General features: G+C 34.9%; 2 protein-coding genes across 2 annotated transcripts; one reads left to right on the top strand and one right to left on the bottom strand.

Annotated features, from left to right (window-relative positions):
• Positions 1 to 285: 285 nt before the first annotated feature.
• Positions 286 to 2,646, top strand: LOC116137103 (transcription factor MYB101-like). The gene is made up of 3 exons (XM_031422791.1): positions 286 to 603; positions 1,004 to 1,913; positions 2,363 to 2,646. Exons 1-3 carry the CDS (start codon positions 286 to 288, stop codon positions 2,644 to 2,646), a joined length of 1,512 nt encoding a protein of 503 aa, XP_031278651.1.
• A 2,541-nt stretch (positions 2,647 to 5,187) lies between these two features.
• On the bottom strand, positions 5,188 to 8,082 carry LOC116137045 (2-alkenal reductase (NADP(+)-dependent)-like). Its single transcript, XM_031422730.1, has 6 exons — positions 7,740 to 8,082; positions 7,468 to 7,654; positions 7,161 to 7,327; positions 6,002 to 6,081; positions 5,693 to 5,819; positions 5,188 to 5,599 (listed from the first exon to the last, which is right to left on the bottom strand). The coding sequence occupies exons 1-6, from the start codon at positions 7,986 to 7,988 to the stop codon at positions 5,339 to 5,341; spliced, it is 1,071 nt and encodes a 356-aa protein (XP_031278590.1). The 5' UTR covers positions 7,989 to 8,082; the 3' UTR covers positions 5,188 to 5,338.
• Between the last annotated feature and the right edge of the window lie 8,196 nt (positions 8,083 to 16,278).

Here is a 16,278-nt window from a genome sequence, read left to right as displayed (position 1 = left end):
TCTCTCTCCTCTCTTAAAATTTTTTATTTTTTCTAATTCTCTCACCTTGGGAGAGGAGAGACTTTCAATCAAAATTCAAACATACAAACAAAACTCAATTATACCCAGTAGCTTACAATAACTTATTAAACAAAAAGTGCATCCAAACAATATAACCATTACGTAATAACACCATTGACACAGCTTTTTATTTTATTTCTTCTCTTTTTAAGCCCAAACAAAAACTTATTCCCATACTAAAACTAACCAGTATTGACTGTTTATTATATTTAAAAGCTGGCCGACATGGTGAGCAGCGGCGGAGCAGCAAGCGACGGCGAAGTAACTGGGTCAAAAAGATGCAGTCAGAACTTGAAGAAGGGTCCATGGACGGCGGCGGAGGATGCAATCTTGATGGAGTACGTGAAGAAGCATGGTGAAGGGAACTGGAACGCTGTGCAGAAGAATTCAGGTTTGATGAGATGTGGTAAGAGTTGTAGGCTTCGATGGGCTAACCATTTGAGGCCTAATCTCAAGAAAGGCTCTTTTACTCCTGAAGAGGAGAGGATCATCATCGAACTTCACGCTAAACTCGGCAACAAATGGGCTCGCATGGCCGCACAGGTACCCTTAATTACCCACATAATAAATGCATATATATAAACTATATAGATCATTTCTCTAAGATTGTGGTTTTGATTTTTCTTTTTTCTTTTTATGTGATCAATTTGATTTGTTCAAGTAGTTTTGAGAAGTCTCTTGTTTTTCCTCTTCTTCGTTGATTGTTTGACTGGTTTTGTTATGTGATTGTGATAGTTATTTTCGGAGACAATTTGATTTTTGAAATATAATTTCGATATATGCATATATATAAAATTTTCATTTGCTTTGGTCTATCTATCTTATTCTTATCTGAATTTCCATTTCAATTTCGTATCTATCTCTCTCCCTGACTTGTCTTTATATCCTTGTTCTTATTCCTTAATCACCAAGCTATCTCATTTGATAATTCATCTCTCTACAGCTACCTGGAAGAACTGACAATGAAATCAAGAACTACTGGAACACCAGAATGAAGAGACGCCAAAGAGCCGGCCTACCTATCTACCCACAAGAAATCCAAGAAAAAGCCGCAGCGTTTCACCACCACCACCACAGGAGATCCCACAACAATTCATCCGCTTTACTGTCTTCACTCCTCACATCACAAAACCCCACTTACAATCCCTCTCTCTCCTTGTTCGATACCTTCAATTTCCCAACCGCTGCAAACCACCCTCTTCAAAATCAACCAACTTCATTTTACTCCAATCCTAATCACCAATTCAAGATTTTTTGTGACAACAACAATGGCACTAATGGTTTTTCTATCCCTTTATCCCCTAATTCTTCATTTGTACCATCAGCAACAACTCTCTTCAATCAAAACCTCCAATCTCAGGCTCTTCCAGTACCATCTTTTAAATTCAATAGTGGAAATAATTTTGAGCGTGATTTGAGTTTTAGTTCGATGATAATGGGAGCGGGAGGTTCTGTTGACCCAATTAATCATTTTGTTTCTGGGATGGACAATGAGCTCCCTTCAAGCCAAATACCACCACAGGCACAACCAAGGACTTCAGCTTCAACAGGGTCAACGGCTGGTGTTTGTACGATGAAAACTAATGCTGACCATAAAATAATTCCCCCCAAAACGACTGGAGGCAATAGTGGCCTGTTAGATGCTCTAGTGCAAGAGTCACAAAAGCTATCTCGCAATGAAATATTCAAAGGTGAAAATTTGTCGGTTGTAGGTGATAAAGGGAAAGGCGTGGTGGGTGTGCCTTGTGAAGAGGAGGAAGGCAATGAAGGTGTTGATTCAGTGATGAGGAATAGCGGCGAGGCTAATGCTGATACACTGTGGGATGATTTGAGCTCTTCTCAGTCATCAATTGGTGAGTTCAATTATTTTTGCTCATTCCATCTCTATTCGCATGCACTTGGTAGAATCAATTACACGTAGTCCTAGCTTGGACTTTTACATTATAGCTTGCCTTTAAATTTTAATATTATTCCCAATGTGCACCCAGTTTTATTCTCACGTACGACAATAAGCGCCGATAAGACTAAAGCCAAACAATTATTTTAACTTGTATTTTAAAAAGGATTCACATAAATCAAACAGGATAAAAGATATTTTTCAAGTTTAAGATTTGAAACTCCATAAAATTAGTCTACATGCTTGTCACTTTTACTTCATGTATATATTTTCTTTAATGTTTGTACACTATTCTTTAACCAATTGACAGTGGGTTAGAAGGTATAATTTAGATTTTTCAACTGTACTTTTATGTATGTTCATGATACGGTAAGAAAACACATGAATATGGTTTGGTTAACACAGGAATGAAAGCCGGTGAGGAACCATTAGAGGAGATGAATTCCATGGACGATGATCTCATGACCCTGCTCAACAACTTCCCCTTATCAATGCCCCTTCCTGAGTGGTACCCCGGAAACAGCGAAATTTCGAACGGATCATCAACCACCATGACAGGTGGCAGCAATGTAGACACTAACCATCAGCAAAATGCTGCAACTACCATTGCTCCACCCTCAGTTGCCTCCCCGGACCTCCAGTGGTCTCTGGGTTCCTGCGGCTGGAACAACATGCCCAGCATTTGCTAAGCTAAGCATATATCATATCCTTGCAGAGACCAGGAGTAGCTAGAATCAGCAGTGTGTTCTAATCGTTTAATTAGTTTTTTTTTTCTAAAGTTTAATTTTACTAAGCAGTCAATTCCATTTAGGTTTAATTGTGTGATCGCGTCTTCTGTTGAACTATAATGTTTACTTGTATGTAGCTTTATATATTGGCGGCCCCGACTAGATGACTAATTTTATGATCATGTATATACCGATCGTCAATCTAGAATATAGTTTTTAACTTTCTAGATATTTTTTTAATGGCTGTTTTCGTCTACTTCTATATCCTGGTTTAATATAGAAGGTAATAAGTTGAGACAATCTTTATGTTCTACAAACCAATTTTTTTTTTTTTTAAATGTCGTACAAGAATGACGAACCCACTTGTCATCGCCTTATACCGGAATCTCGCTAAATGAAGTGCATACATGGCTAATTTTGGAGGTGGCGAAAGAAGGAAGAGAAAGATAGCTCTTAAAATAAGAAATGTTGTGACGACCTTTGAGCTGGCTTCAAATTTTTGTCCTCGAAACGCTTCTATTTTTTGAGCTAAAACTGGATTTTTGCATAATCCATAGCATCTTTCCCCCAGTCACTGGCCCCCAATACTTCCATTATAAAATTGACTATATTAGCAAGATGCAGCATTTTAATACACAATGGAGTATAGCTTAAATAAAATAGATAATGGGTATCACCACGTATGCAAACATGTTTCACGTTCTTTTTCTTCTTTTTGCATTTCTTAAAGTAAAGTTTTCATGTACATATCTCGAATATATATATATATATATATATATATATTTCTTTTTGCATTTCTTAAAGTAAAGTTTTCATGTACATATCTCGAATATATATATATATATATATGCCTGGTTATATACTTTTTCTTTTTGTTTGCTTTCCTTTCTCCTTTTTTTTTTCACAGCTAAGCTCAATAAACTTGATTGACAATAAGTCAATAATGATGAAATACGTAATGAACTTTAAATGATATCCCAAATATTGATTAAACTGAATTATCTGCAAATGCTATCAGTTTTCTTGTGCCCACTTAGCAACTTAATCCATATTTATAATTACTTGGTTTCAGTACAGAGTTTTTGTGTCATTCAAAGCATTTTAAAACAGTGAAAAACTTATTATTTTTTTTTTTTTTTTTATTTAATTTAAAAAAATTACTTTTTAAAAAAATAAAAAATTAATTTCTTATAAACAACATACCAAAAACCGTAACACACCATTAACGATTACTTCTTGGAAATGCACATTTTTAATCATTTTATCATTAAAGGAAAAGTTTAACAAATATGTTATTTTACTTCAAATACAGCGGGTTATCAAATAATTTATTGGGAATGGACTAGATTGGTTTTGTCTTCTAATTCATTAGAGAAATTAAAGGGAAAAGAGCTGAGAGCTGAAAATCATCAGGTCAACGATCTGTTTAGTGAATATTTTCTTAACTCAACAAAACATTGACCATTTTGATGATGAATCTAACATGAATTAAATATATGTGAGAGTGAGAAAGAAGGCTCAAAAAAGGGAAGTAAATTACGTCAAGCAGATGGGATGGGTGTGACTGTATAAGGTTCTTAATTTAAAATAAGGAACACAGGTGTTGCATGAGAAAAAGAGTGGCAATGATTCCTCTTCCATGTATTTCATGCACTGCGAGCCTCAGGCATTTCTCGCACCACCTCATTTCAAGCCATTCATTTCTCTCCTTTCAAACCTTGCCTCCTTTTCTCTACATATCATATTTTCTTAGCTTTACTCATTTTCAATATTATCCATCGCTCTTACGTACTCTTAGCATGCATGATACATAGTCCTTCTCATAATTAACCTCTTCTTTGTAAATGCTTCATCTCTCTCTCTCTCTCTCTCTCTCTCTCTCTCTCTCTCTCTCTCTCTCTCTTTCCATTCCAGTCTATAGAATCCTTTTTATTTGGTGGCATTCATTCCACAAGTGTGGTTGACAGAAAATAAGTAAATAAATAGAAGTATTTACAAGCAATTATCTATCTAGATACCACTCTCAAATTGCCTTAAACAACCTGAGCACGTTACTCGTATTTGTATTTAGTTGACAAGTCTAAAAAGGAAAAATGCCCACTTTCCACTTCAAGACAAATCCACACTGTAAATTTGGAAAAATAAGGTACTTCCCTTTATATTCACGATAATTATCCACCCCTTGTCGTCTGAATTCTCATATGATACGTTTCAGGCCACCAATCCCCTGCTAATTGTCACCTATCTTATTAACCACACGCATACACTAGACATTCAATTTCTTTTTCCAAGTTGATTTGCACGACACATGATAAAGTTACTTACATTTTTTATGTTGTTCTATTTAATAGACGAAGTTGTCAATTTTGTGATGTGCAAGTAAATTCTCATGCGTTAAAGGTAAAAATTAATATTATAACTTGAAAAATTAACTATCAATTAGTTGAAATCTCAACTTCGACACTACTTTGGAAAAGGCCCAATTTCCCTGCCAGAGATTGATGACAATATTTAAACTATAGTTATTGTATAAAGCGCTTAATATGGATGTGAAATCCATTATTGAACAAAAATTACTAGGAAACATGACTATAAAGAGATGCCATATATCAGTTATGCAAACTGAATTCTGAAGGATAAAAGGTGGGAAGTATTAAGCCTTAGATTTAACTTGAATCACAACCTTCCCCATATTAGAGCTTGAGAAGATGGATCCTAAGCCCTCCAAGAAGCTCTCAATTCCATTGTAGATCACGTGTTTTGAACTGATTTTTCCTTCTTTTATATAGGTCTCCATCTGCTTTGCAAAATCACCGAATCGATGCATCGATGACCCCATCATAAACCCTTCCATTTTTACCTCTTTACCAATCATGTTCATCAGATTCCTTACCCCATCTCTCTCCGTCCAAACCTACAACAAAAATATACATGTTTATATATAAATTAACATGCATGTGGATTGATGAGATATATTATTGTTGATTGAGATTTGATATTGGTGCACCTTATTATATTCAGATATCATTCCGCAGAGGACGATATGTGCCTTGCTGTTGACATGGTTGAGAACTGCCTCAAGCATCTTACCCCCAACATTGTCAAGGTAAAAATCAATGCCATTAGGAAAATACCTGTAACATTCAAGGTAATATGTAAATTTTTTACTGTCATTAAAATGTTATATCTGGTGATTACTATTATAAAAAGTAATAGTAAATTAAATTGAAATTATATCCACTAACTATGCAAAGTACTTGCCATTAAACTGAGAAATATGTTAAGTAAAAGAGAAAAACGATGATTAGATTATTACTTGCTTAAAGCAGCATCAAATGATTCTGATGATTTGTAGTTGAAAGCATCATCAAATCCTAACTCCTTCAAGAGCTTTACCTGAGATCAATGCATTATACAAGAAATCAAAAATTGAAATTAAGTTGCCATTGTATTTAATTATATCCTTCTAAGATTGGAGGAAAAGTAAATAAAATTGTCCTAGCTAGAAAAAACTTATTGAAGATATTATGTAAATCAAGCCATGTGATCATATAGATACTAAAGATGAAACACGTATGAGAAATTGAGAATATATATAATGGGATTGAATTTTTTTTTTTTTTTTTATCTAAAAGAATACAAATTTTCAACTACAATTAAGTACTTTAGCCTCACACAAAAACAAAAAAGACAAATATACAAGGACGTATAGACCCATATGGACCATTAGTTAAGTTAAAATTAGGCCCCATCACGTTATTTCTGAGTAACAATCATCAAGTATCCTACACTAATAGTGCCCCAGTATTAGCGTGCACTATTAACTAATTTTTGGAATCTTAAAACTAGAAATCGTTATATCTATTAACAAAGGAGAAAGAGCTTAAATTTAGAAGTTCTTATATAATTCATTTAAGCGTCTTTGTCAAACCACTCTTCACGCAGAGATATTTTCAGCCAATATTCTCCTATTCTATATTCCCCACCACAGTGAATGTAAAGTGGAACTGTTAAACAGGAATTGTAAAAAGTCGGTGAAATTGTGGATGCAATTCAACTTGAATTTGTGGATGCAATTCAAGTGTACGTGTCCTTTCACAACTATGTATGAATTATGATCAAAGTAATATAAAAGAATTTAAAAGGAAAATAGTAAATAAGCACTAAAACCAATAATTAAGGAACCGAAGAAATAAAGAAATCCCACTTGGAAGCAACCTTCTTTCTTGTAATATAATAAAAAAATATAGGCAATTATTTGCACATGTAATATGTAAATGTTATGTGAACCCAAAGGACTTAACTTTAAACATTCTGTGACACTGACAAACAAACTATGTTTATTAAATGCGAAGCTAACTATGTTTATTAAATGCGAAGCAGGCAGAAGTGAATGATTTTTAATTTAAAAGAGGAGGGCATTTGATAAAATTTGGTGAGAAAGTTGGTGTTTGTGGTTGGGGATAGTTTATAACCTTTTCATTTGATCCAGTGCTTCCGATAACATTACAACCTTTGAGCTTAGCCAACTGTCCGGCATGCATACCCACACCTCCGGCAGCCGCCGATATAAACACGTTTGAACCTGACCTTGGGTTCCCTACCACCTCAATTGCCACCCATGCTGCGAATCCAGATGGTCCTATACATAACATGCATGTCTTCAAATGTAAATTAACATTACCACTTAAAAATCTTCATTTTTCAATTATACAAAATGTATATTTCCGGAACCCAGAAGCTGCATACATCATGAAAGAGAAAATAAAAAATTAAGATTACCAAGAGTGCTAAGATAATCTGTGAATGAAATTCCTGATGCTGGATCAATCTTCCTCAAATGTAGATGAGATGGTTGCACAACTGAATATTCAGCTACTGGCAAAAAAGGACATAGCACAAAATCACCCTCTGAGTAAGTACTTTCCTTTGACCGAATCACTCTTCCAATACCAAATGCTGATATCACCTGTAATTTTTATAAATGTGATAAATTAAACACAAGCAAATCCTTTGTAATTATTTTATAAAAGTAAAAGTTGCACAGTTTGGACCTGATTAATCTGGAACTGGGAAAGGTATAGACCGTCATCAATGCCAGTCATGATGGCGCGTAGATATGGATCAATGGAGATGTAGAGGGTCTCAATGACTACGTGGCTGTTAGGGATCGAATCAACGGCCAGTGATACATTGACAGTCCGGAGTCTGAGATGATCAGACGTTGGAACACCTTCTGGTGCATGGGCTGCCAAGTACCATTCTTTGCTTTCAATTGTTTCTGCCTTCTTCTCACTGCTCATTTTTTCTCTCTTGGAAACGGTTGTAGCTTTAATCTGTTTGTGTAATTGAAACACTTTTGGAATTAGATAATACTCTGTGTTTGGTTTGGTTTGTGTTGTGTTAGTAAATTGCTTTTGGAAATGCCTTTAAATATTGTTATATATAATATTTTTGTGGTGCAGAGCGCGTCTGTTTATATAAGGAAACTTTTTATTTATATGGTGAAAAGAGGAATCAAGGACAGATGGCGAAAGATCTCCATTTTTTTTTTCTTGAAATGGACAGGTTTCTAGCTTTTCCTTTTTATTATATTTTTGTGGTGCAGACTGCAGAGCGCGTCTGTTTTATATAAGGAAACTTTTTATTTATATGGTGAAAAGAGAAGTCAAAGACAGATGGCGAAAGATCTCTATTTTTTTTTTCTCTAAATGGACAGGTTTCTAGCTTTTCCTTTCGAAGGAACCGGCATTACTGAATTATTAAGGACCACTAATAAACTTGGTAAGTGGATCGACCCAAATAATTATGTAATTAAGGACCACAAAATTATTTCTAAACGGGGTAAATTGATCAACCCAATAACCAATTTTATTAGTGAATATTGAATGTTTAACCATTAGGTCTTATTATAGAGTTATTGGGATGTCCCATCTTTCAATTATCTTATAGTTGTTGGAAAGTTTAATCAGATTGTCATTTGGTAAAGACTCTTCAAGAGCAAAGTCTTAAAGAGTTGTTGGAAAGTTTGTCAAAACTGCAGAAAAGGAATAAGAAGAAGAAGAAGATGGCGAGAGTAGCAGAGTGTCTGCCAAAGATTGCCAAAAAGAAAGAGAAGAATTACATAATTAATGTCTGTATTTTTTCTATTGTATTTGTATATCTCATATGCTTTGTACAACTCCTATTTAATTGTAATATGACAATAAAGGAAAGCAACAATTATGTCCGGATTTCTCAATCACATGAAATCCGGGCAATATAAGGAAAAAATATTTACACATTAAAGCACATATTTGCATTCCATATCTCAACAAAGTTCAACCAAATTATCATTTACCAAAAACTCTCCAGGAGCTAAGTAATTAATTTGTTACTGAAAGATAGCAAGAAGTTTAACTGCAATGAAAGATAAAAAGAAAATGCATAGCATCTTGCTTTCACTGAGTTATCGAAATGCCTCCAGGGCTTTTCCCTCTCCATATTCAATGGAGCCACCGTTCTAGGCGGTACCATCACCCAGCTGCTATGATCTTAGACACAACTCTCTCTCTCTCTCTCTCTCTCTCTCTCTCTCTCTCTCTCTCTGTATTCTTAATTCTCTCTTTACAAATTACACAAACTAATATAAAGCAGAAGAATGACTAGAGAGCAAGGCATGCATTATTTAGTTTTTCATTGGTAGCAGTGTGGAATTTCCCAAACTATACAAACTAAATTAGTTGAAAGAGAGGCTTTTAAAAAGGTATATGTTGTTACCAAAGGTGGTGCTTCTTCTTTGCTCTTACAAATATCATTAGTATAGTATAAATTATACAAAGCATTTGAAATCAAATGATATTTCTAATTAGCTATGGAATATTTAAAATGGAATCATTGCACATATCAAAGAAATTAAAACAAAAAATATGTTTTAACTGCTTTTCAAAAGTAAGCAAATTGTTCTTCCACGACATAAAAAGCTTCATCTAAAATAGCACATAGTTTTAGAAACAATAAACCTTGAAAAAATATATGCCTAAAGCTCAATCACATTGCTTTGGCTTCTTAACCTTGCAATCTTCATAACTTGTAGGCCTTCCGTTTCCCTTCCTTTGACTCCAGGGCTTGATTTGCCATCAGTTTTCCAGCCGTTGCAAGGCGCTCTTTCAGTAGCTGCTGCATCAATTCTTCGACTTTCTCCATCGCTATGGCCCAACCTCTCAATATAGGATAAAGAGCAAATGGCTACAAACACCAACCAATTAACACAAAAATTAAAAAAGAAAAGAAGTAAATATACTTATGGGTGAAGAATAATTATACAAGTGTTTGCCAACATCTGCAGTTGAAAACGAAGACAGTTGTTGTGAGAAACTTTTTGGAATCATCTCCTTCAAGTCCACAGCACTCCTTTCTTCAAATTTCCCCTTTTGTGATTCTTCAAGTTTCCTCCTCTTGTGTCACCTAATACAAAGATGGCAATGATCAGCAACAATAATATAAAAATAAATGAACGAAAATGAAACCATGTACAAATTAAGTTCAAACCTGTCCCTTCTCTATAATTCTCATTTATTTTGGGGGTGTGGCTAGCCTCATGGGTCATCACCATTCTTGGAGTTATCAATTATTTCAACATTAATGGGCCACACATACCCAAATGCAATCGAGGGCCTTACTCCTTGGTGAGTGGGCATGGGTGCTCTCGACCCGTAGACTATTTGGGCTTTTTTCATAAATAACCATTAAATGACTTCTTTAAGTTATTAATTCCTTATTAAGTTTGAGCTTAGGAATAGAAATTCTTGTAATACTAGGTTTTAGTCTTTTAAACTTAGTACATAAACATTCTTTTCTCTTGTAATGAGTGATAACAATCATTGGACAAATTCATTCATTATAATCGAGATAGGTGAAGTAGTATTGAAATAATATTGACTCTACTGGATGTAGCATGTTAATTGGGTGAACCATGATAAATTGTAAGTATTACTTTTTCTCTTTACTATTTATGTTTGTGTGTTTTCTGTTATCTTAGTCTCCTATTAGTCTCTATTTCATGCAACCATTCAGATAAAGAGATTATAAGTGAACTTTACATACAATGAGAAGGGAAATCTAACCTCCTCAGAGGACTTGGAATCTGTGTCTTCCTTCGATTTCTCGCTACTTTTTTAACCCATTTATTGAAATGGAAAAGGAAACAAAACAAAAGATTCAAAATGACAACTAGTGAATAAACATAACAAATGAGAATGAGACTCCACCTAATCTAAGCCAAAATAAAATAAATAAATAAAACAAGATGAAAAGAACATATTAGGACAGTAACAGCTTACAGAATAACAGTGACTTGTTGGACTTGATGCACGAAATCCCAAAAGAGGAGAAGATCTAGGACTGAATCCCAAAACAGGACTCTGAATAGGAGACAAGTCTTCCTCGCCACAGTCACTAAAACTCCACTCTTCCTGGCGAGGTTGATCAATAGCAGTCGAGTCTTCTTCGTCGAATAGGGAAGGACGCCAAAGAGTATGACCACAAACCCTAATTATACTAGATGACTCTTCAGACAAGTCTTCCTCGCCACAGTCCCTAAAACTCCACTCTTCCTGGCCAGGTGGATCAAAAGCAGTCGAGTCTTCTTCGTCGAATAGGGAAGGACGCCAAAGAGTATGACCACAAACCCTAACTATACATAGATGACTCTTCCTCCACAAGTCCTGTCACCCTCATACGAACTAGATGATGCAACACTAGAACTATTTCTTGAAGTTGTGGCCTTATGAGTATGTAATTAGGACAATTATGTTAGACTTTTTATTATATTATCTTCCTACACTTTTATATAAAGTGAATGGGTAACCGCTGATGTTGATTATAATAAAAGTTACATACGATTGTGTCTCTTGGACAGTTGTCTTGATGTAAAGACAACTGCATTTATAAAGGAGATTTTACAGGTCCCCATTTGATGCAATTTTTCATTTGATTCCCAAAACCATCACTCTAAAAATTGCAGTCAGTGGAAGACTCTATTTCTGAAGTGACAGAAGCAAGAAGACTAAACAACAATTGCTATGGCTGGAGGTTTGTAAATTACTTCTGCAATATTCCATGAGTATTAAGATGTTATAATTGTTATATTATGAACTTTAAATGAATATTGGAATATAAATGTTTTTACATCTGGTATCAGAGCTTGTTTGATCTTGCCTAACATGAAATTGTTTGTTCAAATTTGGAGAATATTGTATAAAATTGGGATTTTTTCAATTAAAACGTACTATAAATCAAGCATAACTTTTATTATAAATAGAATCTGTTTCGATTTTTGTGTCATTGGATCCTTGTTGAAAAAGCTTTCCAACGATATATATTTGTCAAAAACGGAGTTATAGTTGCAAAGTTATGCTAGTTTAAGTTTCAGTTAGAAATTATAATTTGGGTGTTTTCGGTAGCCATTTACGGCACCTATTGGGATGAAAATGTCATTTAGGATGTCACCGATATAGTCATACATCCCATTCAGTTTCCCCTCTAAAACGCTGGAAAAATGAATGGAACAGGCTGTAAAAAATTACAAAAAAAAAAAAAAAAAAAAGGTCAAAAGTTGCAAAAAAGGGGTCAAAAAGAACTGGCCCAATTGGGTAAATGGGTCAAATCGACCCGGTCAAGGATAAAACAAGTCAAACTAACCCAGTCAAATTCAAAGGTCAGAACAGGTCAAAATGACTTGGCCAAACCAGCCTAAAAACTCGACGGGTCAACCTAACCTGGTCAGCATGGTCAACGACTCAGACCGAGTCAACAGGTCAACACGGGTCGAATGGGTCAAATCAGGTCAACAAACCAAGTAAAGGATCAACCCAACCCGGTCAAAAGGGTCAGACAGGCTTGGGTTGACTTACGGCACGGGAGGGTGCGCATGCTTGCGTCAGGCGCGTGGGGATGTGTGTTTAGGTGCGTGCAAGCACGTGGTAGGGTCGTGAAGGCACGTGCAAGGATATGTTGCCTTTTGGAGGCGCATGAATGCGCGTGGGGATACGTGGCTACACGTGATTTAGTCACGATGGTGCGTGGGAGTCAGTGATAATGCGTATGATGGATTTTATGTCATGCATTACTTTGTTATGCATAAATAATGTGTTATTCTTGTATTGATTTGTGTTATGTTATATTATATGCAATAATTCATGTTATAATTATTTAATGTTTTATGATCGTATATATTTGATTAATTTAGAGAAGTCACAGCATCTAAATTAGGATAATATATGCATTAAGTAATATCAGTTATGATCATATTAATGTTAATAATATCGTTTTGTAGTTAATCATATTAATATAATCATTTTACCCATAAGGAATGTTATATTTTCATGATTAATTAGGGATGAAATAGAAATTGTTCTTATTTCTTAATTAGCCCACAGGTATTATGAAATATTAATAATTTCTAGTTTCATCATTAAATGATAATGAATCATAATATGTAATGTATTTACCCACAGGGAGATTTTATGATATGTTGATTCATTTATGATTTACTATTTGTTTTACATTGGTAAACTTATGATTGTTATTGATGGTTTGTGCCCCATAATTTATTTAGTAAGTATGTATGTTGATATACCTACAGTTGATCAAACTTTAATGATGGTTGAGGATAAGGTTCCTAATTTAAATGGTGACAACTACAAATCCTGGAGAGAGGTTGTCCTTCTTCATTTAGGGTGCATTGATCTTGACTATGATCTTCGTAAGGAAGAGCCACCTACACCTACGGATATTAGTTCTCAAGCTGAGATTGTTTTGTATGAACGGTGAGAGCGATCCAACTATCTAAGCATGATGTTTATCAAATCTCACATTACGAGTAGTATTCGTGGGTCGATATTGGAGTGTGAAAATGTTAAGGATCTGATGGATACAATTCATGCTCAGTTTGAAACATCATACAAGGCATTAGGTAGCACCCTAATGAGTAGATTGACATCCATGAAACTCACTAGTATTAAAGGAGTTCGTGAGCATATTATGAAAATGAGAGACATCGCTGCTCAGTTGAGATCCCTTCAGATGGTGATTAATGATGATTCCCTGGCTCATTATGTCCTAAACTTTCTCTCGTCTCATTATACTCCTTTCAAGATATCTTATAACACACAAAATGATAAATGGTCAATCAATGAGCTTTTGACCATGTGTGTTCAGGAGGAGGAGAGACTACTTCAGGAAGTGAATGAAACTGCACATCTGGTGACAGGAAATGTCAAGTACACTTCAAACAAGAATAATAAGTGGAAGGGAAAAGGCAAGCTATATGAGGTTACAAGCAAAGGAAATAAGGACAATATCAAGTGTTTCTTCTGTAAAAAGAAGGGACACATGAAAAAGGATTGTCTTAAAAGGAAAGCCTGGCTTGACAAGAAAGGTAACCTCATATCTCTTGTGTGTTATGAATCTAATATGATTTGTGTTTCACATAATGATTGGTGGATTGATTTTGGTTCTTCAATCCATGTTTCTAATACCATACAGGGTTTTCTGGATCAAAGGAAACCGTTGGGAAGTGAATGTAGCATCTATTCAGGAAACAAGATGCCTTCACATGTTGAAGCTATTGGAACATTTAGACTTAGTTTGAGCACTAATTATATTTTGGATTTGGAACGAACCTTTTATATTCCTAGTTTTTCTAGGAATTTAATTTCAGTTTCTAAACTTGTACCTTGTGGATACTCTTTCAACTTTTATGGTAGTTCTTTTAATTTAATTGAGAATTCGTCTATTGTTGGAAATGGTACTTTGGTTGATGGTTTGTTTAAAATTCATTTAAATGATGTTGTTCCTTATAGTCTTATGACTTCACATCCCAGTACTAGTATGAAACGTACTGTTATGTATGAAAACTCTTCTTTTTGTGGCATAGGAGATTAGGACACATCTCCATTGATAGGATTAAAAGGTTGGTAAATGCTGGAGTTCTTGAAACTCTTGACTTTACTGACTTTGATACTTGTGTAGACTGCATTAAGGGAAAGCAGACTAATAAATCCAAGAAGGGTGGCAGGAAGAGTTCTGAACTTTTAGAGATCATACACACAGATATTTGTTGCCTTGACATGAGCTCTAGTGGTCAGAAATATTCCATCATCTTTATTGATGATCACTCACGATATATGTATCTCTATTTACTTTATCACAAGGATGAAGCGTTGGATGCTTTCAAAATATATAAAGCAGAAGTAGAGAAACAATGTGGAAAACAAATTAAGATCGTGAGATCTGATAGAGGTGGTGAATATTATGGTAGATACACTGGTACCTGACAAGCATTTGGTCCATTTGCTAAATTTCTTCAAAAGCAAGGTATTATGACTCAATACACCTTGCCTAGCACACCATCTCAAAATAAAGTAGTAGAATGGAGAAATAAAACATTAATGGATATGATACGAAGTATGCTGAGTAACCCCAAACTTCCTCATTCTTTGTGGATTGAAGCTCTCAAAACTGTAGCGTATATATTAAACCGAGTACAACTAAGGCGGTTCCCAAAACGCCATTCGAGTTATGGAAAGGTTGGAAACCAAATTTAAGTCATTTACGCATCTGGGGTTGCCCAGTTGAAGTTAGAGTATATAATCCACAAGAACAGAAGTTAGATCCTAGGACTATTAGTGTATATTTTATTGGATATGCGGAAAAATCCAAAGGATATAAGTTTTGTTGTCGAACCATTCCAATATAATTGTTGAATCAAGAAATGCTAAATTTCTTGAAAATGATGTGGTCAGTGGGAGTGATCAAATCAGAGAATTAGTCCTTGAGAAAATTGATGTTTCAGATAATACTCCTACATCAAGTAAAAGATTGGTTGTTCATCCAAACAGGGTGAACAATGAGGAACCACTCAGTCAAAGTCCACATTCTAATGAGATTATTTTAGAAGATCATTTTGAACAACCTCCGCTACAGGAGGAACAACCGGTTGTGCAACAGTCTTAACAAGAGATTGTTGATACAACATTAAGGAGATCTACTAGAACAAAGAAATTAGCAATTCCTACTAATTATGAAGTGTATATGCAAGAGTTTGACTATGACATAGGTATTGAGGATGATCTAGACATGTTTTTATAAGCTATGGACAATAGTAAATCTGAGTTATGGTATAATTCCATGATGGACGAGATGAATTCTATGGCGAATAATAAAGTTTGGAACCTTGTTGAGTTGTCTACTGGAAAGAAACCTATTGGTTGTAAAGGGGTATTTAAAACCAAAAGGGATTCATTAGGCAACGTTGAGAGATACAAGGCTAGGCTTGCTGCTAAGGGGTTCACACAAAAGGAAGCGATAGATTATAAAGAAACATTTTCTCCAGTTTCTAAAAAGGATTCCTTTCGTGTCATAATGGCATTAGTTGCCCATTTCGATTTAGATTTACATCAAATGAATGTGAAAACAGTTTTCCTTAATGGAGATTTGGAGGAAGAGGTTTATATGAAACAACCTGATGGGTTCATTTCAAGTGATGGTGAGCATTTGTTTTGCAAGCTTAAGAAGTCCATTTATGGACTTAAACAAGCCTCCTAACAATGG

Source organism: Pistacia vera, unplaced genomic scaffold (genome assembly GCF_008641045.1).
Source record: "Pistacia vera cultivar Batoury unplaced genomic scaffold, PisVer_v2 Contig320, whole genome shotgun sequence".
In the NCBI taxonomy this organism is placed as follows: domain Eukaryota; kingdom Viridiplantae; phylum Streptophyta; class Magnoliopsida; order Sapindales; family Anacardiaceae; genus Pistacia; species Pistacia vera.
The sequence above is the reverse complement of the archived record's forward strand: the minus strand, read 5'-3'. Positions and strand labels throughout refer to the sequence as shown.